This window comes from Ursus americanus, chromosome 18 (genome assembly GCF_024610735.1).
Source record: "Ursus americanus isolate L20-20 chromosome 18, mUrsAme1.1.p, whole genome shotgun sequence".
In the NCBI taxonomy this organism is placed as follows: domain Eukaryota; kingdom Metazoa; phylum Chordata; class Mammalia; order Carnivora; family Ursidae; genus Ursus; species Ursus americanus.
This window is the reverse complement of record NC_142144.1, coordinates 20,893,831-20,917,599: the sequence shown is the minus strand read 5'-3', so window position 1 is coordinate 20,917,599 and position 23,769 is coordinate 20,893,831. Positions and strand designations below refer to the sequence as shown.

Here is a 23,769-nt window from a genome sequence, read left to right as displayed (position 1 = left end):
TAAGGATCTTCCATTTGTAGAGGTGATAATGGTTGACGCTTTGAGCCGCACAGGAATCTTTCTTTTTTCAAAAAAAATAACATTAAAACTCTTCATTTTAATGCTCTCCTTGTAAGCAGAATACTTGAAGACTAATAAATTAGGTAACATGAAAGCTGGAGAATTTTAGACCTTCCCCTTCTACGGTGGGAAGTTTCACAAAGATCTTACATTTTTGTTAAAAACACTACCTGCCACTCCCCGCTCAATCATGACCCTCTTATTATGATGGTGACTACGTATCTGGCAGTTACTTTGCCTCGAGCGCAGCACCAAGTGCTTTCTATCATCATCTCATTACATCTTCGTAATAGTCCTACAGGACGGAAACAAGCATATGCCCTTCTACAGAGGGAAACTGCAGTGGAGAGAAGTTTAGGGCTGGTTCCGGAACTCCCACGTGGTTCAGCCAAAACTCACGCAAGTCTTTCTGATTCTAAGGCTCCCACTTCCTTACCCCGTGGCAGTCTTATAACCAGCGTCATGGTTCATTCTGCACACTCCAATGACTCCAACCATTTGTAAGTGACATATTTTAATGGCATTTACTCGGCAGAAGGATAACACAGGAGATGTGTCGCATGCCGCCAGGAAGTCAATGCGGTATTCCTACATGTTTTAAAAAATCAGTATGTGGTGAGGTGCCCAAAAATCTGCTTCAAATGACTGCCTGGAACACAAAAGATAAACACAAGATATGGGGGCTGCCACTGCGTCCACCCTCACCCACGGCAGGCACCCCCAGCCAATCACAGCACTCTTTCCCGCCGGGTCTGGATGTGAATCTTTTCCACAGCCTGATGGAAAATTCCAAGACAGCAGTGCAACAAAACTTGTGTGCCACCCCTCACCGGAATGCCCTCATGTGTGTCCCGACTTAGGTCCAACACTCTCAATTTGGCAGAGGTGAGATGGAGCTCTACTACGAAAATCTCAAAAGAAGAAAAGTTGAGTCCATAACAACACTATTCTTCAGGGTGGGTCCCAGACCACACCGTGTATTCTCAGGCCCTCCAGCTTTTCCTCGTCGCCTCCTACCTCCAGCACTCGCAACGGTTGCTTCTACATGGAATGCGCCTTCTAGAAAGTGCTTTGGGTTCCCATCTTGATACATAAATTAGTGACACAAGGTAAGTCACTTCCTCTCTCTGGTTCTTAATGGGAAATAATGCCCATGATTCGTTGTAAATAGAATATATGTGGGGGCACCTGGGTGGCTCAGTCATTAAGCGTCTGCCTTTGGCTCAGGGCGTGATCCCAGGGTCCTGGGATCGAGCCCCACATCGGGCTCCCTGCTCCGCTGGGAGCCTGCTTCTTCCTCTCCCACTCCCCCTGCTTGTGTTCCCTCTCTCTCACTGTCTCTCTCTCTCTGTGTCAAATAAATAAATAAAATCTTTTTAAAAAAATAAAAAATAAAAAAAATATATGTGAAATGAGAACTAACCTATTAAGCACCACAGAAGGCATTTCTAAAGATCAGATGAGACAATGTTTACAGAAAACCTTGTCCACCTTTCAGCTACATGCAAAAGAATGAAACTTGACCACTATCTCACACCATACACAAAAATAAACTCCAAATGGATGAAAGACCTCGATGTGAGACAGGAATCCATCAAAATTCTAGAGGAGAACATAGGCAGCAACCTCTACATCGGCCAAAGCAACCTTTTTCATGACACATCCCCAAAGGCAAGAGAAACAAAAGATAAAATGAATTTATGGGACTTCATCAAGATTAAAAGTTTCTGCACATCCAAGGAAACAGTCAGAAAAACTAAGAGGCAGCCCACGGAATGGGAGAATATATTTGCAAATGACACTACAGATAAAGGACTGGTATCCAAGATCTACAAAGAACTTCTCAAACTCAATACACGAGAAACAAATAAACAAATCAAAAAATGGGCAGAAGATATGAACAGACACTTTTCCAATGAAGACATACAAATGGCTAACAGACACATGAAAAAATGTTCAAAATCATTAGCCATCAAGGAAATTCAAATCAAAACCACACTGAGATACCACCTTACGCCAGTTAGAATGGCAAAAATAGACAAGGCAAGAAACGACAATTGTTGGAGAGGATGTGGGGAAAGGGGATCCCTCCTACATTGTTGGTGGGAATGCAAGTTGGTACAGCCACTCTGGAAAACAGTGTGGAGGTCCCTTAAAAAGTTAAAAATTGAGCTACCCTATGATCCAGCCATTGCACTACTGGGTGTTTACCCCAAAGATACAGACGTAGTGAAGAGAAGGGCCATATGCACCCCAATGTTCATAGCAGCAATGTCCACAATAGCTAAATCGTGGAAGGAGCCGAGATGCCCTGCAACAGATGACTGGATTAAGAAGTTGTGGTCCAATATTCCATGCTCATGGATCGGAAGAATTAACATAGTTAAAATGTCCATGCTACCCAGAGCAATCTACACTTTCAATGCTATCCCGATCAAAATACCGAGAACGTTTTTCAAAGAACTGGAACAAATAGTCCTTAAATTTGTATGGAACCAGAAAAGACCCCGAATCTCCAAGGAACTGTTGAAAAGGAAAAACAAAGCTGGGGGTATCACAATGCCGGACTTCGAGCTGTACTACAAAGCTGTGATCACAAAGACAGCATGGTACTGGCACAAAAACAGACACATAGACCAATGGAACAGAATAGAGAGCCCAGAAATGGACCCTCAGCTCTTTGGGCAACTAATATTTGATAAAGCAGGAAAAAACATCTGGTGGGAAAAAGACAGTCTCTTCAATAAATGGTGCTGGGAAAATTGGACAGCTACATGCAAAAGAATGAAACTTGACCACTATCTCACACCATACACAAAAATAAACTCCAAATGGATGAAAGACCTCGATGTGAGACAGGAATCCATCAAAATTCTAGAGGAGAACATAGGCAGCAACCTCTACGACATCAGCCAAAGCAACCTTTTTCATGACACATCCCCAAAGGCAAGAGAAACAAAAGATAAAATGAATTTATGGGACTTCATCAAGATTAAAAGTTTCTGCACATCCAAGGAAACAGTCAGAAAAACTAAGAGGCAGCCCACGGAATGGGAGAATATATTTGCAAATGACACTACAGATAAAGGACTGGTATCCAAGATCTACAAAGAACTTCTCAAACTCAATACACGAGAAACAAATAAACAAATCAAAAAATGGGCAGAAGATATGAACAGACACTTTTCCAATGAAGACATACAAATGGCTAACAGACACATGAAAAAATGTTCAAAATCATTAGCCATCAAGGAAATTCAAATCAAAACCACACTGAGATACCACCTTACGCCAGTTAGAATGGCAAAAATAGACAAGGCAAGAAACAACAATTGTTGGAGAGGATGTGGAGAAAGGGGATCCCTCCTACATTGTTGGTGGGAATGCAAGTTGGTACAGCCACTCTGGAAAACCGTGTGGAGGTCCCTTAAAAAGTTAAAAATTGAGCTACCCTATGATCCAGCCATTGCGCTACTGGGTGTTTACCCCAAAGATACAGACGTAGTGAAGAGAAGGGCCATATGCACCCCAATGTTCATAGCAGCAATGTCCACAATAGCTAAATCGTGGAAGGAGCCGAGATGCCCTGCAACAGATGACTGGATTAAGAAGTTGTGGTCCATATATACAATGGAATATTACTCAGCAATCAGAAAGAATGAGTTCTCAACATTTGCTACAACATGGACGGCACTGGAGGAGATAATGCTTAGTGAAATAAGTCAAGCAGAGAAAGACAACTATCATATGATTTCTCTCATCTATGGAACATAAGAACTAGAATGATCAGTAGGGGAAGAAAGGGATAAAGGAAGGGGGGGTAATCAGAAGGGGGAATGAAACATGAAAGACTATGGACTATGAGAAACAAACTGAGGGCTACAGAGGGGAGGGGGGTGGGGGAATGGGATAGACCGGTGATGGGTAGTAAGGAGGGCACATATTGCATGGTGCACTGGGTGTTATACACAACTAATGAATCATCGAGCCTTACATCGAAAACCGGGGATGTACTGTATGGTGACTAACATAATATAATAAAAAATCATTATTAATTAAAAAAAAAAAAAAAAAAAGAAGTTGTGGTCCATATATACAATGGAATATTACTCAGCAATCAGAAAGAATGAGTTCTCAACATTTGCTACAACATGGACGGCACTGGAGGAGATAATGCTAAGTGAAATAAAACAAGCAGAGAAAGACAACTATCATATGATTTCTCTCATCTATGGAACATAAGAACTAGAATGATCAGTAGGGGAAGAAAGGGATAAAGAAAGGGGGGGTAATCAGAAGGGGGAATGAAACATGAGAGACTATGGACAATGAGAAACAAACTGAGGGCTACAGAGGGGAGGGGGGTGGGGGAATGGGATAGACCGGTGATGGGTAGAACGGAGGGCACATATTGCATGGTGCACTGGGTGTTATACACAACTAATGAATCATCGAGCCTTACATCGAAAACCGGGGATGTACTGTATGGTGACTAACATAATATAATAAAAAATCATTATTAAAAAAAAAAAAAAAAAGAAAACCTTGTCCACCTTAAAGTGCTGGCCACCTCTAAAGAATCAGGCTCTGCTATTAGTAGACTTTAGAAACTGCATCCCATCTTCATTAACCAATTCGAAGCAGAAACTCGGCCTCTGCAATCAGCCCACGTGCTGGGCCACCCCAGCTTGTGAAGGCCACATGTGTGCATACGGGAAAAACCAGGAGTCAGCCCAAGGCCTCGCTTGCACAGAGATGTCACACCACGTGAGAAGAAAGAGTGCAGATATAGAAGACAAAGTAAGAAGATGTGGAATCAGGAAAAGACAGGAAGCTGGAGGACTGAAACAAAAGAGGAGGCCAGGGTTTTGGCAAGGCTCAGCCACATGATAAGCTGGGACGGCAGTTGGGGAGCCAACTCCATAATGCCTGCCATGGTCTGCGCCACCTTTCGAAGGGGATTCAGGGTGCTTCCACGGGCCTTAGGTATGCTTTCAGGTATGCTGGGCACTGTGTCAGGTGCTGGAGAGATCATGCGGAGGAAGACTCCATGGTCGCGGGGCTCCTAGATTCACGGTCCAGTAGGAGTGCTATAAACCACAAAAATAGTCATAAACAACGTACTTGCATACCGCGTGCTAAGAAAGAGAACAATGTCAGAGGTGACACTGAAGCTGAAACCTGAATGATGAGAAGGCGCTTGTTATGCCAAAAACAGGGAGACTCCATCAACAAATGAGTGAACAAGCAAAATGTGGTGTATACACAGAATGGACTATCACTCAACCTTAAAAAAGAATGACGTTCTGACACCTACTACAACATGGATAAGCCTTAAAGACATTATGCTAAGCGAAATAAGCCAGACTTAAAAAGACAAATATCGTACAGGTCCACTAGAACACAGGTAACCAGGTAACTAGAACACAAATTTACAGCAACAGAAAGTAGAACAGAGCTTACCAGGCAGTGGGGGACGCAGGAGTGAGGAGTTATTGTTTAATGGGTACAGACTTTCTGTTTAGGATGATGAAAACATTCTGGAGACAGACAACAGTGATGGCTGGGCAACACTGTGAATGTACTTAATGCCACTGAACTGTATACTTACAAATGGTGAAAATGGTAAGTTTTATATCACATGTATTTTACCACAATAAAAAAAAAAATTAAAGCTGGTTGCCAAGTATCCTAAGTAATGAGAGAAGCATGTGCAAAGGCCCTGAGGTCGATAAAAGCCTGACATGTTAGTTGGGAGACAATGATGGCAGATGTAACCTGTAGAGAAGCCAAAAAGGCCCAAAACCTTGTTGGCTTCAGAGGCCAAAGTTAGGAGTTTGGATTTTATCTTGGAAGACAGATGTTTATTCCCAGAACCCTTCAGCTGGTCTACCTATACTACAAACCAGTGCTAACCATACTCTTACACAGCTAGCAAACTACACAAAGGGAAGAGCACACGTGTCACCTTTTCCCTGGCACTACCCTAGTTCCCATCAGAACTCTGTGTTTATCCATTCTTCTCACATAATATGTAGGGGTTCACCCTTACATCATAGTTCATGATGTACCTGTGTTTTCTCTTCTCCCAGACCCCAGATGTTCTTAGTCACGAGGGCTACAGTATATCTAGCATCAGACCTGGACTCTGGATTTATTGTTGATGACAACACAGCTGAAGTGATTCCTTCACTTTACTTCTGGCTTGGCTGAATTTTAAAAAATTTAATTTCTTTAGACTGCCACGTACAACTTGCATCTTTTCTGAAAATTAAAAAAGTCATAGTAAAATAATAGGAGGCACAAACTAGAGATTGACGCTGTCTTTTCCAGAGAGTTGACGGACATGGGGGGCTGATGTTTCCATAAATCCCTACCTAAGTCAGAAGAGGGAGCCACAGAAGCCCCTGGCATTAGAAGCTTTCCTCCTCGCTTCCAGCGCTGGCCTCTGAAGCCCGCTCGGACAGAGACCCATGTCTCGGGGTCCTGGCCATGGCGGCACAGCCTCCAGGGACACGGTACTCGGGAGGAGGCAAACAACAGGATCCATCAACTGCACCTTCTGTGACCAGGAAGGTCGGTGAAATTGACACACAAGCCGGGTCTGTAACACACAGCTGCTCCCTTTCCGGGTACCTGTTCCTCGGCAACATCCAAGCTCACAGTTTGCTAGTGTTGTTAGTGGAATTCCCAATTCCTGTGGCTTTATACCTCTGAGCTGAAAATACAGTGCCGGCTGGCACGCGGCCCAGCTTCTGGAGCCCCAGGCATGATGGAGGATAAATAAGAAGGGGTGAGCGCAGAGGAGCAGACGCAGCCTTGAGAAGCTGGCGGCCATGTGGTGACGCGGGGGAGGAGGAGGGAGTCAGCGGGCAGACGGAGAGGTTATTAGAGGAGGGGAAAAAAGAAGTGAAGATCTTCCAAATAACAGTTCTTTGGGGGATGTAACAAGTACTCTCCTCTAAATTAAATTTCTCCATTCTCAGTCCAATAATCCAGATGACTACTAGTTCTCAAAGTCACACAAACTCTTTTATTTGGGTTTTCCTACATAAATCCTTAGGGAGATCTTTGATATGCATTATGGCACATTTTAATCCAAGTTCTGCATTTTAATTGATCTGCTGAAAGATAATGTGAGAACTAAAATGTACTTTTAGAATTTCTTAACCCCCAGGATGATAATTAACTATTAAAATGTGTTTAGAGCCTGAATCGCAAATCAGAACAGCACAAGAATTAACTTAGCCAAGCGCATCACTGAGATTTCCTAGCTATGCGGTAAATTCAATGAAAACTCTTTCCTTTTTTCCAAAATGGAAACAGCTTTGTTACTTTGTCTAATGTGTTTAAAATTCTTTCAATACAGAAAGAATATCAAATATGAAAATCATCCAGGATCCCCCCCAGTGGAAGTTACCACTGTTAATATTTTGATATATCACCTTCTAAACTTTTATAAGCATATATATGCATATGAGCTTTTCCAAATTAATGTCATGTTATTCATATAGTTGATAACTCAGTAATATACTGTTAAGGCTAACCTATGTCGATAAATATTATTTTCCAATGTAATTTTTATTGGCTACATAATATTCCATTTCATGTATATGCCATGATTTAACCAATCTCCTATTGCTAGACATTTGGGACTGTTTCCCATGTTTCACTTATAAACAACTATAACTACAGAAAATTATAAATATGAGTGCTTTCTACTTCTCTCCACAAATAAGTTTGAAAATCCGGATAAAATAGATGATTTTCTAGGAATATATAAATTATCAAATGGACACCAAAAAGGATAGGAAACTTAGACCACTAAGTGTAGGGCTTTTTAAAATAGCCGAAGGACTACCTCTCCAAAAAAGCCACATCCAGATAATTTGCAAGTGAAATCTCCCAAGTCTTTAAAAATTCTATTTATAGTAGTCCAGAGAAAGAAGAAAGAAATTATTTTGCATTCTTTTTTTAAAATTTAGAATAATACTGACACCAAACCCAACTAAGGTGGCATAAAAAAAACAAAATAAACCAACCTCACTTCTGAATATCAATGTAAAATTTCTAAATAAAATTTAGCAAATAAAATCCAGATAAAAAGAATAAAAAACCAAAGACCCAGGAGACTCCATTCCAGATTTAATATGTAAGATCGTTATCAGGAAATCTAAAAATATAGCCTTACCATATGACTTGTTTAAAGCAGAAACATACATGATCACTTTAACACATGTCTAAATGACGTGATAAAAGTAACTCATTTCTGATTTTATTAAGCCCTAGTAAAGTGAGAACAGATAGAGTCTTCCTTAAGATTATGACATGCCAGGGGCACCTGGGTGGCTCAGTCAGTTGAGCGTTGCACTCTTGATTTTGGCTCAGGTCATGATCTCAGGGTCATGGGATCAAGCCCCACGTCTGGCTCTGAGCTCAGCATGGAGTCTGCTTGAGATTCTCTCTCCCTTTCCTTCTGCCCCTCCCCCTAACACGGGCACATGAGCTTTCTCTTTCACTCTCTTAAATAAATAAATAAATAAATAAATAAATAAATAAATAAATAAAATCTTAAAAAAAAAAAAAGAATACAACCTCTGAAACCAGAATTCCTGGGTTCAAGTTCATCTCTATCACTAGCTGTATAACCTTGAACAGATTACTTCATTTTTCCATGCCTCACTTTTCTCATCTGTAAAATGGGATAATAATAATACACATTCATAGGTATACTGTAAGGACTGAATGAGTCGATATATACAAAGTGCTTAGAACAGCACTTGGCACATAGCACTAGATTAGTGTGCATAAGAATATAAGTAGATATTCATAACATCAAAGAGCCAAGACCACAAAGGAATAATGAAAAACTAAAACCACTGCCATGAAAGTCATGAATAAGAAAAGAATACTCAAAGTCAACACTACTATTTAAATTTTTGTTCTGAAAATACTAACCAAGTGGGTCAATCAAGAGAAACGTATGTTTTATAAATGTATAAAACGTATGTTTTATAAAAGATGGAATTACAATTTGCAGATGATAACTATTCCCGGAAATACCCAGAGAATCAACTGCATGCCTATTAGAGACAACAGGAACTTAGCGGATCTATTTAATTCATTCACTGCCTTAAAGAGAAATTTAGAGAGAAATATGAAAACAATCTCAAAATGATAGAAGCTGGGAACCTGAACCTTTTGAAAACTCACCTTGGCAATTTAAGTTTGGGGTCTCCCATGTGCCCAAGGCTGTGCAGCTTGAAACTGCATCTTCTGGGCCACTGAAAAATCCTTCTTTGCAAGCATAACGAACCTGGCTGCCAAGCCTAGAAGTATAATTTCCGACGATAAAGCCATCTGGGACCTCAGGAGGGGTGCCACAGTCTATTTCTGAAAATAAATTAACGTCAAATTCATTACTATGTGAATATGAATTTTCAAAACTCATCATCTCTCTCCCCCTCTACCCCATCATTCCCTTTCCCTCCACACACACACCTGAGCGATATTTTACATAGACTGATTCATTTCCATTTTGACTTCTGGGCATGTTTCCAATGACTGTCTCTATTCAATCTTTTGGCCTTCCGTAGGTAATAGCATCTACACATGCACGAAGCTGATGGGATTTGGCAGTCAACCTTCACTAATTCACTCTAGTTAAAGAGAAGCCTCGCCCAGTGAAGCAAAAAATTTGAATTGCAAAATACCTTCAGATATATATGGCTTTGTCATTTTGAGTCACTTTTCTGTTACTGGCTCTTACCAAGGCAGCTATGTTTACTATCTAAAATCACGTGTAATAGGAGAATATCCATTAACTGCTAAAAACCCCAGAAGTGTACTAATTGTAGCTTTTTAAAAAAAATATAAGATAGCCAGCCCCTTCCACCTTGTAATATTGACTTTATTTCACAGGCTACACAGACGCACAAAGGAATAGATAATCTGCACTCATATCCCCAACACGGGCCCCACAGACACAGGCTCAGAGCAGGAGAAAGTCATCTGAGAGCAGAATCCCACTTTCAGAAAGCTCCCTTCTTTGGCAGAAACCCACCTGTGCATGACGTGGCATCTCTGGCTGGGTGGAAAGGCTCAGGCCCATTCTTTGGCAAGTATCCATCCATACAGTAGCATTCGAAACTTCCGTAAGTGTTCACACACCGTCCTCCTTGCCTGCACAGGCCGGAAACCTCACACTCATCTATGTCTTGAGACCCAGGTATAAGAAGGGAGAGAAAAAACAGAAAAAGGGAAACACAAGGGCAGGGGGGCGTTGGAACAGCCATTTCTCACATTCTCAATCTATCCTTACAGAACCGGACGCATTTGCTTGCAATGGCACCATGAATCTTATTTCATTTGTCAAAGATTCTTTTCATATACCCTTTACACCACCGGTACTAAAAGGTGTTCAATAAATCCTTGTCAATGTGTTTGGGAAATTTACAAAAACCAACGACCATCACCAAATCTCTGACACCCAACAAAATGGGCCCCCCAAAAAAAAGGATGCTGAAAAAAATTCACTCACTACAAAATAAGGATGGCCTCTACCTCATACTAAAATACCTGAAGGATGGGGCACCTGGGTGGCTTAGTCTGTTAAGCATCCAACTCTTGGTTTCAGCTCAGGTCATGTTCTGAGGGTCATGAGATCAAGCCCTGCATCAGGCTCCTTGCTGGGTGTGAAGCCTGCTTAAGATTTTCTCTCTCTATGGGGCACCTGGGTGGCTCAGTCGTTAAGCATCTACCTTCGGGGCTCAAAGGGAGTGGGAGAGGAAGAAGCAGGCTCATAGCGGAGGAGCCTGACGTGGGGCTCGATCCCATAACGCCAGGATCACGCCCTGAGCCGAAGGCAGACACCTGACTGCTGTGCCACCCAGGTGCCCCTAATCTTTTTTTTTTTTAAGCAGGATCCACACCCAGAGCGGAGCCCAATGTGGGGCTCAAACTGAGAACCATGAGATCAAGACCTGAGCCAAGATCAAGGGCTGGAAGCTCAACTGACTGAGCCACCCAGGTAACCCCTGACATTTCTTTTCTGAGAAAGATTTTGAAAAATATTCAAGCCAGTGAAAAACATCAGAATAAATAATGTCAAGAAGGGGGAAACATAATTAAAAAAAAAAAAACACACAACAAAGAGGTAAGAAATGAAACCAATAAAAACTCAGTTAAACAAGTGTTGATAATACTGTGCCTGGGTGACTCAGTCAGTTAAGCAACTGCCTTCAGCTCAGGTCATGACCCCAGGGTCCTGGGATCGATCCCCACATCAGGCTCCCTGCTCAGCGGGGAGTCTGCTTCTCCCTCTCACTCTCCCTTTGTTCTCTCCCTCTCTCTCTTGAATAAATAAATAAAATCTTTAAAAAAAAAGCATGTTGATAATAAAATCATGGAGTTTTGGGTAATTGGGAAAGTTAACAAAGAATTCTTAAAATATAAATAATATGAAATAAAATCAATCTCAATCCAGCACAAACTTTAGAGATGATTTCAACACTGCAGGATCCAACATGTGTTCCTAGAATTGGATCCATCGTTTTAGCTTATCGAGATCTGTATTCCAAGTGGGATGTGTACATATACCTTTGACACAGTAATCGTCTTCCAGCCTGCCCATCTACCCCAGGCTCTTGAAAAGACAGTGAGTGGGAATAAATGGATTTTTCAGTAGACTGCTAAAAACAGGCAGTACCAGTACTGCAGGGCAAAAATGTGGTTAGGTAGCGATGGCAGGGAAAAGACTTGAAGTTTCTAGATACTGATCAGCTCTGTATGAGTCACTACAGTCATTAATCAGCTTGCTTTGTGTCCAGTCATTCAACAACCTAATAACAATGATTGTTAAATTGAGTGCTAATCCCAATGACTCCTACATGTCAACTGGCACATGCCAGCCACTGTTCTAAACACTTCATTATTTATTACTAATTATTTTCATCTTATTCCGCACAATAACCCCATGAGGTAGATGCTATTATTATCCCCATTTTACAGAGGAAGTACGTGAAGCAGAGTGGGTCCGTAACTGTACTGAAATCATGCAGGTTAAGTGGTGGGAAAGCCAGAGTTGGAAACCAGGTATGCGGCTCTGGGACCACACCCTTAACCACCAGCCACGCTGTGTCTCCCATTACAACCGCATTGTACCATCACCCAATCAATAATTCCGTCTTGTCCACAGACATTGTCAAAGATATCCATCACCTTAATGAAGTCTAGAACCATGCCCCACATCGGGCTCCCTATGTCTTGCTTCCATCTCTCCCTAAGATGAGTGACATGATTCTGACTTTTAATGCCCTAGTCTGCCAAGCCCCACATCGGGCTCCCTATGTCTTGCTTCCATCTCTCCCTGAGATCAGTGACATGATTCTGACTTTTAATGCCCTGCTACCTCTTAATGTTCACAAACTGTTCCTTTTCTAGCCTGTTCTAGAATCTTGGCTGGGTAAACATGTTAAGCTCATTAGAATAACTTCTCCATGTGGTGGATTCCATGGGGCCTCCAAGGTGGTAACGTGTCTGCTTGGGAAGGGAAAACGTTCCGAGCAACTGAGCAAACTTAGGAACATACCTAACTAATCAAGGGGGAAATTTCCCCTTGCCCCATTGTATATACCGGACGATTTAACCTTATCCACAGCCAGAACAATTCCTTGCCAGAAAGTAGCAAAACCGAGCAGGACACGCTGACCTGGTCCCAGGGCCCTGGTGTTCTATATTTACTCCTTTCATCTAATAGCCTGGGTTTGAAAGTCAAACAGACCCAGGTTTGAGAACTGATTCTGCTACATATTAGATGTACTCAAGTCTGTTCCTTAACCTTTCTAAACCACTTTTGTAAAATGAAGCTAATTAGGTCCTCAATCCATGTTGGCTAATACATGAATGGGCCTTGCCTTTCTACTGACTCAGCTCTCCCTGGAGCACAAGCCACTCCTTCCGAGCCTGCACCTAACCCTCAGTGTGACCATGAGCAATGCCCACACACACACACACACACACACACACACACTCACACACGCTCATGGGTTTCTTGGCTGCGGTCTGGGGAGTGGCCCCATGGCTTGTCGCCCTGGATCTGAATGCTTTTGGACAGAATTCAAAAGTCCATCTGGAGAACCCTTAGCGAGAACAGGAGTGTCAAAGAGGCAAGGGCGTAGCTGTGGCGGGCGTGCCAGAGAGGCAGGTGTCCGAACGCCCCAAGACACACAAGCTCTTGCCTGGAGAAGCCTTTACAATCTGAAGACTCAGAAATGACTCAGTGACAAAAGTGCAGTGACACATTCACGAAAATGCGCTCACAGCCTGTTCTTCTCCCTGAAGCCAACTAATTACCAGTTCTTTCCGACTCCGTGCAGGTGAGACCAAAATTACTTCCTCACATCTTAGAAAGTAACGTTACGGCTTTTTCCTGCCGTCTTGCCTCCTCAAATGCCAAGTTCGGCTAAGAAGCCTGCGTCGTAAGAAGCCGCATTTGGAGGGACACACACACCCGTTTACAATCAAGATGGTAAATCCACATCATTCATCGCTGATGTCTGGTGTTGGCAAAGACGTGAAGAAATGAAGACCTTCGTGAAATGATTAGTGAGAGGGAATACTGGTGTGAACTTTTTGGAAGACAGTCCGGCATGATGCACCAAAAAGTAACAATGTGTAGGTATACCTCTGACACAGAAATTATTTTCCAGAATTTATAACAAGGAATAATTATCTGTAAGGATGTAGGTACAAGGATGTTCATTATAGCATTTCTTATGATAGCCAAAGAAACAAAACAAAAACACCCACAAAAATACAAAACAAAACAAAAAAACAGGAGAACAACCATGAGAGGGAAAAACGTAATCAGTTAAGTAACACAATACAGAAATGTAATAAATTCTGCATAGTTAACATATAAGGTATTATATGTCTATTTCTATATTAACTTTAAAGTTTTATGACTTATATTTTAAAAGTACTGATCTTTTTTTAAAAATATTTATTTACTTATTTATTTGAGAGAGAGTATGTGGGGGGAGGGGCAGAGGGAGAGAATCTTCAAGCAGACTCCCCACTGAGCATGGAGCCCAACCCAGGGTTCGAACTCACAACCCAGGAGATCATGACCTGAGCCAAAACCAAGAGTTGGACACTTAACTGACAACTGAGCCACCCAGGTGCCCCTTTAAGATTTTATTTTTAAGTAATTTCTACACCCAACATGAGACTCGAACTCACAACCCTGAGATCAAGAGTCACATGTCCTGGCCATATGCACCCCAATGTTCATAGCAGCAATGTCCACAATAGCTAAATCGTGGAAGGAGCCGAGATGCCCTGCAACAGATGACTGGATTAAGAAGTTGTGGTCCATATATACAATGGAATATTACTCAGCAATCAGAAAGAATGAGTTCTCAACATTTGCTACAACATGGACGGCACTGGAGGAGATAATGCTTAGTGAAATAAGTCAAGCAGAGAAAGACAACTATCATATGATTTCTCTCATCTATGGAACATAAGAACTAGAATGATCAGTAGGGGAAGAAAGGGATAATGAAAGGGGGGGTAATCAGAAGGGGGAATGAAACATGAGAGACTATGGACTATGAGAAACAAACTGAGGGCTACAGAGGGGAGGGGGGTGGGGGAATGGGATAGACCGGTGATGGGTAGTAAGGAGGGCACATATTGCATGGTGCACTGGGTGTTATACACAACTAATGAATCATCGAGCCTTACATCGAAAACCGGGGATGTACTGTATGGTGACTAACATAATATAATAAAAAATCATTATTAATAAAAAAAAAAAAAAAGAGTCACATGTCCTACCGACTGAGCCAGCCAGGTGCCCCCTATATTTATTTTTATGGAAATGGAAAGATCATGTGTTGTGACTAAAATAAATTCTGTCTTCTCTTCATGGAGTTACATATGGAGAAAACAGTATCATGTGCTAGAGAAATAAGTACCATATTGTGGAACAACATATGTATACATGTTATTAATCTAAAATTATGATTGCAGGGGCACCTGGGAGGCTCAGCTGGTTGAAGGTCTGACTCTTGGTCTTGGCTCAGGTCGTGATCTCAGAGTCGTAGGATCGAGCCCCACGTCAGGCTCCATGTTCAGCGTGGAGTCTGCTTGTCCTTTTCCCTCCCCCTCTGCCCCTTTGCTCCCTCTCTCTATCTAAAATAAATAAAATCTTTAAATGCCAATAAATATAAATAAATAAATAAAAGCATGACTGCAGTGCAGATACACAGAGGCATCTTAAAAGAGATGAACCGGGTGCTTAGGTGGCTCAGTCGGTTAAGTGTTGATCTCAGCGCAGGTCATGATCTCAGGGTTGTGAGATCAAGCCCCACATCGGGCTCTGGCTGGGTGTGGAGGCTGCTTGGGAATCTCTCCCTCCCTCTCTCTCTACCCTCCCCCCATCCTCTTAAAAAAAAAAAAAGCTTCACCAAAATACTAAGAACTGTTGCCTCTGAGTTAATATTAGGTGATTTTTTTTTCTTTCTCCTTTATGCTTTTGCATAACTGCTTAACCACTCTACATGAGTATGTGGTTTTTTTTCATAAATGGAAAAAACAAAACTCTACTCCTTATGGGGAAACACATATTGGCTTATTCTTCTGTCTTGTTTCAGGAAGAACAATCACGGATCATCACAATCAGGACTAAATGACCCATTCGCTTTTACTCTATCCCTGAGCTCTAGCCTAGGGTAACAGCTCCATCCTGGACACATAACTTTTATTAAAGCAATAGCTGAATGAATGGAGAACCATTTCCAAGGTCATGCTCAGAGAGGCACTGGTCATGAGCGCAGAGCCTGAACTCAAAGGGCTACCGATTTCCTTCACAATCTTTCCAGTATTGGTAGTTTGCCTACTTTATAAATGCTTCAAAGCTCCTGCCCAATTACTCCTCCCAAAACTTTAAATTAGTGGAGCAAAAGAGAACCATGGGTACATATTTTACTACACTCCACAAGGCCTTGGGAAGGAACCTGGGATACCCATATCCTGGGGCCTGAGGAAGCAAGAGGCAAGAGTCAAGTGTGGGAGCTGTTCACCTGTGGGGGGAGCTCAGGCATGTCCCTTCACTCCCAAAGAGAAGCAACGGTGCCTCAGTCAAGGCCTCTGGCATTTAAGGGAAGGGTGCTTTAGTTTAACCATCTTCTGATTCAGAATCTTTGGCTTCTCTTTCCTTCCTAGGAGCTGGAGCAGTAGCGGGGGTCTGAAGCCATCACCCACCGCCATTAGAGGCCTAACTACGCAGGAGTCCAGGGTATTCCGTAGGGAAAACAGTCAAGAAGCCCCTGGTATGAGCAGCGCACTGCTGAGTGTAGCAAGAACTCCCTAGTACGCTCTTCCTTAGGTTTATCTTTCCTTGTGTCTTCCTTCATTCAGAGTAGTAAAACATGCCACTTTTGGAATAAAACCCAGCTAAAACAAAGGATTAGGATTTGGGGAGCAAAATCGCATTTGGAGAGAGCACTGAGAGAAACCTCGGGACAGCTGCAAGTCGATTGAGCAATACCCCACACAGGGCCAGCAGAAGCCCAGCGGGACCACACATTTGTGTCTGAGCCCAGAGCCGGCTGCTCCAGGACCTGAAACAACTGGACAGCTGAGAAGCTTGTGAGCAAAGGCTCCCATGGAAAACAGGCTCCCAACCTGGGAGAGAAACCAACAGACTGGTCTTGGCAGGGGTAGGGATTTACATCTAGGAATGACGGTGTTTACTTTCCCACAGAGAGACCTATGGGATACAGGCTCCGAGCAGAAGGTTCCAGAAACTGATGATGGGCAAGGCATTCACTCCCTCTAAGTTCTTTTTTTTTCCTTCCCTTTTCCCCATTTCCTAGTCAAGGCCGAAATGCTGTTACTTTTCTCCAGAAGAAATGGCATCAGGGCCTTGATACTGGAGGAAATGAGCTGATGAAAAAGAAGGCTGCAGCTGCCGTCAGAGTGGAGATGGATCCCCAAGACTTGGGAAATTGAAAGGCGCAGAAAAGGCATTTTGCAGTTTTCAGCGGACGTGGCAGGGCCATGCGTCGTTGGACTCACGCTGGAAAGGACAGGACAGCCCCAGGCCTGCTCCCACATCAGTTTCATCTCTCTCCCACCCCCCTCACACTGGAAACGCCACAGAGCTTCTCCCTCTGCCAAGCTTCCAGGAGCCCCAGAACTTGTCTGGGGGCAGGCCTGGGGGCCAGGACATCTGCAAGCTGCCCGGAACTAGAACCCTTGCAATTCTGTCATCATCTCTCATTGGTGACATCCAAAGACACCCACTTGCACCCAGTTCTTGAATCTGGCCTGGACTCTGCAAAGTACAACCAACACCCGGTCACAGGAGTTCTTGGAACTGGGGAACCAGGATTCATATCCCGTGGTTCAAGACAAACACTGCATAACTGCTGCTACCCCCAAAACGTGTGAAGCCTCTGCCCCCGCTGGAGTCCACTGATGTTTCTGTGGCAACTGTGATGCTAAGAGACACTCGGTATCAGCGAGAAAAGTCACCCATCAGCTTTTACAGAGTGATAACCGGAGACCTCAAAAGGAGAGGTCATGAGAATGACTGCCCACAGATACGGGGCTTCTTTTGAAGTGACGGAGGTATTCTGAAATGAGATCGTCCACGATCTGTTGCACAACTTTATGAATATACTACAAACCACTGAATTGTATACCTTAACAGGGTGAATCTGATGGTATGTGAATTATATCGCATTTAAAAAAAAAGAAAGAAAGAAAAAGGTCATTAAATAATTACAACAAGAAGAAGAAAGAGAAGCCGAGCCGAGATCAGGATTTTGTTCCGGGAAGACTGGTTCTTACTAGGCTGACATCGATTTGGCCTTTGCATAAAGTATTTCTTTCTTCTTCTCCTCCTTCTTCTTCTCTCCTCTTTTGTATTTTTGTTAAGTCAGTGCATCCTTGGAACTCGAGCAATAGATACATTAATGTAAGTTTTTCCCCAGCAAACTCCCATAGCCTTGAAAACACAATTTCGGGTATCATGTCCTCCAGAAAGTTCCCTGATCTCTTCCCAACTTCCAAAATAAGAGCCCCCATGGATTCCAGATTCCCTAAGTGCCCTTTGCTTACCTATGAGTAACACTTTACACTGAAATTAGCTGTTTGAAAACACCTCCCGTTGGCACGTCCTCGGCACATGGGAGGTACATGAGAAATGTGCCTTGAATGAACCGAACACCCTATCATCATCATCTTGTCAGGTTTTTTTTAAAAATGGGCACGTGATGGGATGAGCACTGGGTGTTATATTGAACTGATGAATCACTGAACACTATATCAGAAACCAATGATGTACTATACTATACATATATATATATATACACTATTTAATAGAATTTAAATTAAAAACATTTTTAAAAATTGGTATGTTGTTTTTTTAACGCATCTAATTGAATTCTGCAGCTGTGCCCTTCTGCAGCCATACAACGAGCTATTTGCTACCGAAAACAACAGTGTATCGTAGACTGTTTTCTCTGAGGGAATGCAGTTCCTTCATGCCAAGAATAAATCAAATGGACCCCGTGAGGGATTTTTACCTTGCTTGGTACAGGTCAAGAGGGAGAATGAATCAGAGCGTTAGAGTCTGTGCTTCCCGGTGGGTAAGGAGAAAAAACATGTTCTCCCCTCCCTTCCTTTTCCCCGAAAACCTTTAAATATCACAAAGCTTTTAAGCAGACTCATTAAGTCTATGCAAAACCATCACAGAACCGGGAGTCTTTTCCTGCCTTTCCTCTTCCTTACTGTTCCTAGATTTTCTTAGAAAACCAAAGAGCAATAATGTCATGACATGCTGTAAAACAGAGTTCAGCCAAGAGTTCCAGGACCCACGGAAAATTAGGATTTTGCCCACCCATTGTATTCAACCAACCTGTGCCCAAAGCTTCAGAGCTACTGAGATCCAAAACATTGCCCTCCTTGCCCTGCGGATTCCTCTGAGGCGAGCCCCATCTCCAACAGGGCACCACCCTGAGCTCCCGGAAGCCAACATCATCATGCCCACCCCCGGGGCCCTTAGTGGGCAGTGGGCACCGTGGGGAGTGCCAGAGTCACCCCGAGAACACCCAGCTGGGATTATGGAAACCTGCAGATGGTACACCATCTCTGAGAGCCCCTCCTTGTTTGATATAAAAATGTTCAAATGCACAGAACAAGAGAGAGAGTATTCCCGTGAACTCCCACAGACCCACCCCCCAAGACGGAACAACTGCTCACACTTTGTCATTGAAGATCCCTTAGGGATCGTAATAACACTAGATACCTCAGAACACCCCCAGATACTTGGGCATCTCCCAAAATGAGAATATCATCCCCAGGGTCACGAGGCCGTGATGCCAGCTAACAACACTAACAATAGTTTCCTAACACTAACTAATGTTCAGTCCATGTCCCAAATGTCCCTCATGGACCTTCTCAAGGGAAAGTCCCTCCCTGAAATCACACCCTGTCCTGGCCCTGTCCTCTCCCTCCTCCGCTCACCAGACACAGTCCTGCCATCACGGCAGCCCCCCCTCGAGTACCTGTGCAAAAGGTGCCATCATTGGGAATGAACGTTTCGTTGTTGTTTGTGGCTCGATATCCTTCTAGACAAACACAGTAGAAGCCTCCGAGCGTGTTGTGGCAAGATGTGTGGTTTCCGCAGACTGCGGTCGCTCCAAACTGGCACTCATTTTTATCTGTTGATACATTGAGACAATGCACAGAAAGGGCTATCAATCCATACCATGTTCCACGACCCAGGCCGTTCGCCTGTGCTACAGACTCGGGAGTTGCTATTCCGTGACAACATCTCAAGGGTCTATTTCCGCAGCCTCTTTTCTTTTCACGATGCTTCTCGCAGCACATGGGTCCCTTGTAGTTGTGCGCTAGGTGTATATAAAACCACAAGAGAGAGGCGCCTGGGGGGCTCAGTTGGTTAAGTGGCCAACTCTTGATTTTGGCTCAGGGTCATGATTATAATCTCAAGGTCATGAGATGGAGCCCACTGTTGGGCTCTGCGCTGAGCATGGAGTCTGCTAAAGTTTCTCTCTCCCTCCACGCTCCCCTAACCGCCCCCCGACCCTGCACACTCACGCTCTAAAATAAATAAATAAAATCTTAAACATACACACACACACACACACACACACAAGAGAAAGCCAACATCTTAATCTGAGCATTCATCTTATTTGAAGATTGGGAGAAGGGGATTGCACATTCCACATCGACCGTGTTAATTTGTCATCATATACTGTTCCAGCTCTGTCTTCCAAGCTGCGGATTGAGATTCTTTTTCAATTTCTCCAGACTCAAAAAGATCTTGTGAAAGAAACAAATCCAGCAGCATCCCATTTTTCCAGCTCAGCCAGCCACGCTCTTTTGCTTTTTTCATGAAAGGCAGAGGAGAACGATTTTGCATCCAGTGATTAACTGGAAAATTTGTTACTTCTGGGTTACCAGGAAACACAATGGAATTAGTGCTTAAGCCTCATCCGGGAGCAGAGCTAATACTGTGGCAGGAACAGCTCCTGCTAATCGTCAATGACCCACGTGAATATCATTAGTCACCCAGTGAGAAGACGTTGACGTATAGGGTGCTTGATGAGTCCGCAGAAGCCCGCCCTGAGTATTTTGAATTCAGTCATTTGACACAGATGTCAAATGAAAGTATGTCTCCCTCCTGTCTCTGTCCTGTAGCTCAGGGCTCGGCAAACTTTTTCTGAGAAGGGCCACTCATCGGTCTCCGGTGGCAGGTGCTCACCCATGCTTTTGGAGCACAAAGCAGCCACAGACCATAAGGAAACAAATAAGCGACATTGTGTTCTAATAAAACTCTATTTACAAAAACAGGCAGCGGCCAAATTTGGCCTGCAGGACAGCCTTTGCTGACGCTGCCCTGGCCTCTACCATCAGAATTCCTGTGACCAATTTTTCTTATGCAGTCTTTCAGGGCTGATCTCTCCTACTGGTTGTTTTGTTTGGGTTTGGTTTGGTTTGGGTTGGGGGGGCAGGGTCATCAATTTATGAACTGAAGTTTTTCTGATTATTATTTAGTGTTTTACTATAGCATTGGTTCGCCTCTCACCATTGCCCTCGATTCCTGCCCACTCAAAAGTACCCTTCTGAAAATGTGGTGTTTCTTTCCCCTCCCCCCTCCCATTTTCCTTACAGGTGTTATCTTTTTGGAAATGTAACTGAACACGGAACACAGTTCATCGTTAACACTGTCTATGGTGAGATCTGCATGAGAACTGAGAGCAACAACCCTTAAGCCACAGCCTGGCCAAGTGTCCCGCCCCAACTTATAAGCACTGCCCGGGGCTTTCGGACACAAGTCCAGCCACCCATAAAATGGCACATTCCTGTCCTTGACTACTGTTTCTGAGACAGGTTTCCCCTGCAGACTTCACCAGAAGGGACAATGGGTTTGTAGAGAATTCTACATTTCTGAGGTCCCCTGACTGCAGACCACATTACAGCATGCAGGGCACACAGGTCATGTCACCTGTGACCTGTGGTGTGGTCTCAGCAGGCCACGTACTGGCGTACACAGGGCCCAGTGTCCGAGAGCAAGTACCACATACATTAATAAATCCCTTCTTCCCATTAAGAGAAGTTTCTATGCAGGAGTCAAAGAGCAATCAAGAGCGTGGTGAGCTTCCACAGGAGGGGGCTGCATTCAGACAAGACTTGTCTGCGCTCAATGCCGACCTCACTTCCAAGCCCCTGCTAGCAAGCCGTGGGAGGAGAGGGGTGGGACAAATGCCCCAGGAACCTCAGACTGCGGGGCAGCCACAGTTCTCCTGGGCAGAATCCTACAGAGAGAGGGTCAAAGGGGGCACAAATCCAGCCCGCGGGAACGGGCGACGGTGTGTGACTGTGAAAGCTTCTATCTGGGTAGTAGAATAGGACTTTTGGAACTCGGAATTGTTATTTTTCTCTAGGAAGGAAAGACCCAAAGATAGATCACAAGGTTGTATACACTGTCAGTTCACAACCACAGAGCAAACTGTCAATATTTGTACTGCACATAACAAGGTTGCTGGGAGAACACTGTGATTCTCATAACATCCACTATTATTAAATGTGCCGTGAGAGTCTCCCTCTCTCTGAGTCGGGCTTGAACCTGGATACGGCCTGACTCTCATGGCACGGAGGAGGCCACGAAGCCAAAAAATAACCTCAGATACTTCCTAAAGGTCTTTGTATTCTTTTAAGCCACCCGAGACCCCAAAAGGCTACAACTACAAAAAATTTGGAGGACGGGGTCTGGTAGACGTAAGACTCAAAGTCACAGTATTTCACCAATTAGCCAAGAAAGTCCAACAGGCAATCGTGTTTTGTTTTTCCTCAGGGTACTAATACAAATCATTTTACACCAAAACCACCAGGAGAAACTAAGGAAGGCAATATTCATTCGAGTTCTTAAGTTAAACTCAAGACTTGAAACAGATTTCAAATTTGTGTTGGGTCAGAGGGTTTCCAGAGATTCCAGTTCAATGACCCTCTGACACGAAAGGTACCTCCTTGGAAACGCCACGGAAAGGCTACATCCAAACAGTAGAACAAAGACATATTATAACGGACAAAGCTTCTTGTAATAAAAACGTGTGAATAAAACAGTGTGTTCCCCACAAGGACACTGGCTCTTTAACCCTAGAGAATCTCGTTCCTTGATTCAACTTTTCAACTTCACCCAAGGTCCAGAACTTACCAATACAGTAAGTCCTCCCGTTGCCCACAAATCCGTATTTGCAAATACACATCTTCACCCCTTCTGTTTGCTTGCAGGTAGCGTGTTCATGGCAAGTGACACAGACATCTAAACCAGAATCATAAATCATAGGTTACAGGCAAAGAAAAATGTAATCACCTCCTCTATACAAGTCACATTTTGGGGAGTGGACATGTACAGTGGAGAGCCAAAATCTGAATAGCAGAATTATGAAAGGTGAAGTCAAGCAGAGAAAGACAATTATCGTCTGGTTTCACTCATATGTGGAACAGAAGGAATAGCGCGGAGGGCCACAGGGGAAGGGAGGGAAGACTGAAGGGGAAGAAATCAGAGAGGGAGACGAACCATGAAGGACTCTGGACTCCAGGAACCAAACTGCAGGTTACAGAAGGGAGGGAGCTGCGGGGATGGGGTAACTGGGGGATGGAGATTAAGGATGGCACATGTGGTGATGAGCACTGGGTGTTATAGGCAACTAATGAATCATTGAACACTACATCAGAAACTAATGATGTCCCATATGCTGGCTAATTGAACATAATTTAAAAAAAAAAGGAAGGAAAAGAAAAGAAAAAGAAAATTTTTTTTAAAAAAAGAATTATAAAAGGTAGATCTGATCCCATCCTTAAAAACCTGCAATGGCTACTCATTGCCCACAGAGTAAAGTGCAAATACTTCTACCTGGCAATCAAAGCTCTTAACAGTCCCACCCTACGCTAACCCTTCTAAGCCTCACTCTTCCCAAACCCAAACCACACACGATATTCTCTAGGCAGGAGGCTGACTACTCTTTGCCACACATGTTGTCCCCTGTCCTACTTCATGCCATGGTCATGATGTTCCCTTCAAGAAGAATGCGTATCCCTCCTTCTCTGTCCACCTAGCACCCATTCCTACTTTAAGACTCACCTTAAACATCACATTCTCCCTGGTAT

General features: G+C 43.5%; 1 protein-coding gene across 8 annotated transcripts in view; it reads right to left on the bottom strand.

Moving 5' to 3' along the window:
- SUSD1 (sushi domain containing 1) overlaps nt 1-23,769 on the bottom strand; it is a 226,011-nt gene that overhangs the window by 190,639 nt on the left and 11,603 nt on the right. For all 8 annotated transcript variants that reach the window (XM_087869474.1, XM_087869475.1, XM_087869476.1 and 5 more), the window contains 4 exons: nt 22,814-22,921; nt 19,641-19,796; nt 10,124-10,276; nt 9,274-9,453 (listed from right to left, as the gene is read on the bottom strand). In XM_087869474.1, coding sequence (XP_087725600.1) covers nt 9,274-9,453; nt 10,124-10,276; nt 19,641-19,796; nt 22,814-22,921 — 597 coding nt within the window. The remainder of the gene's footprint in view (nt 1-9,273; nt 9,454-10,123; nt 10,277-19,640; nt 19,797-22,813; nt 22,922-23,769) is intronic.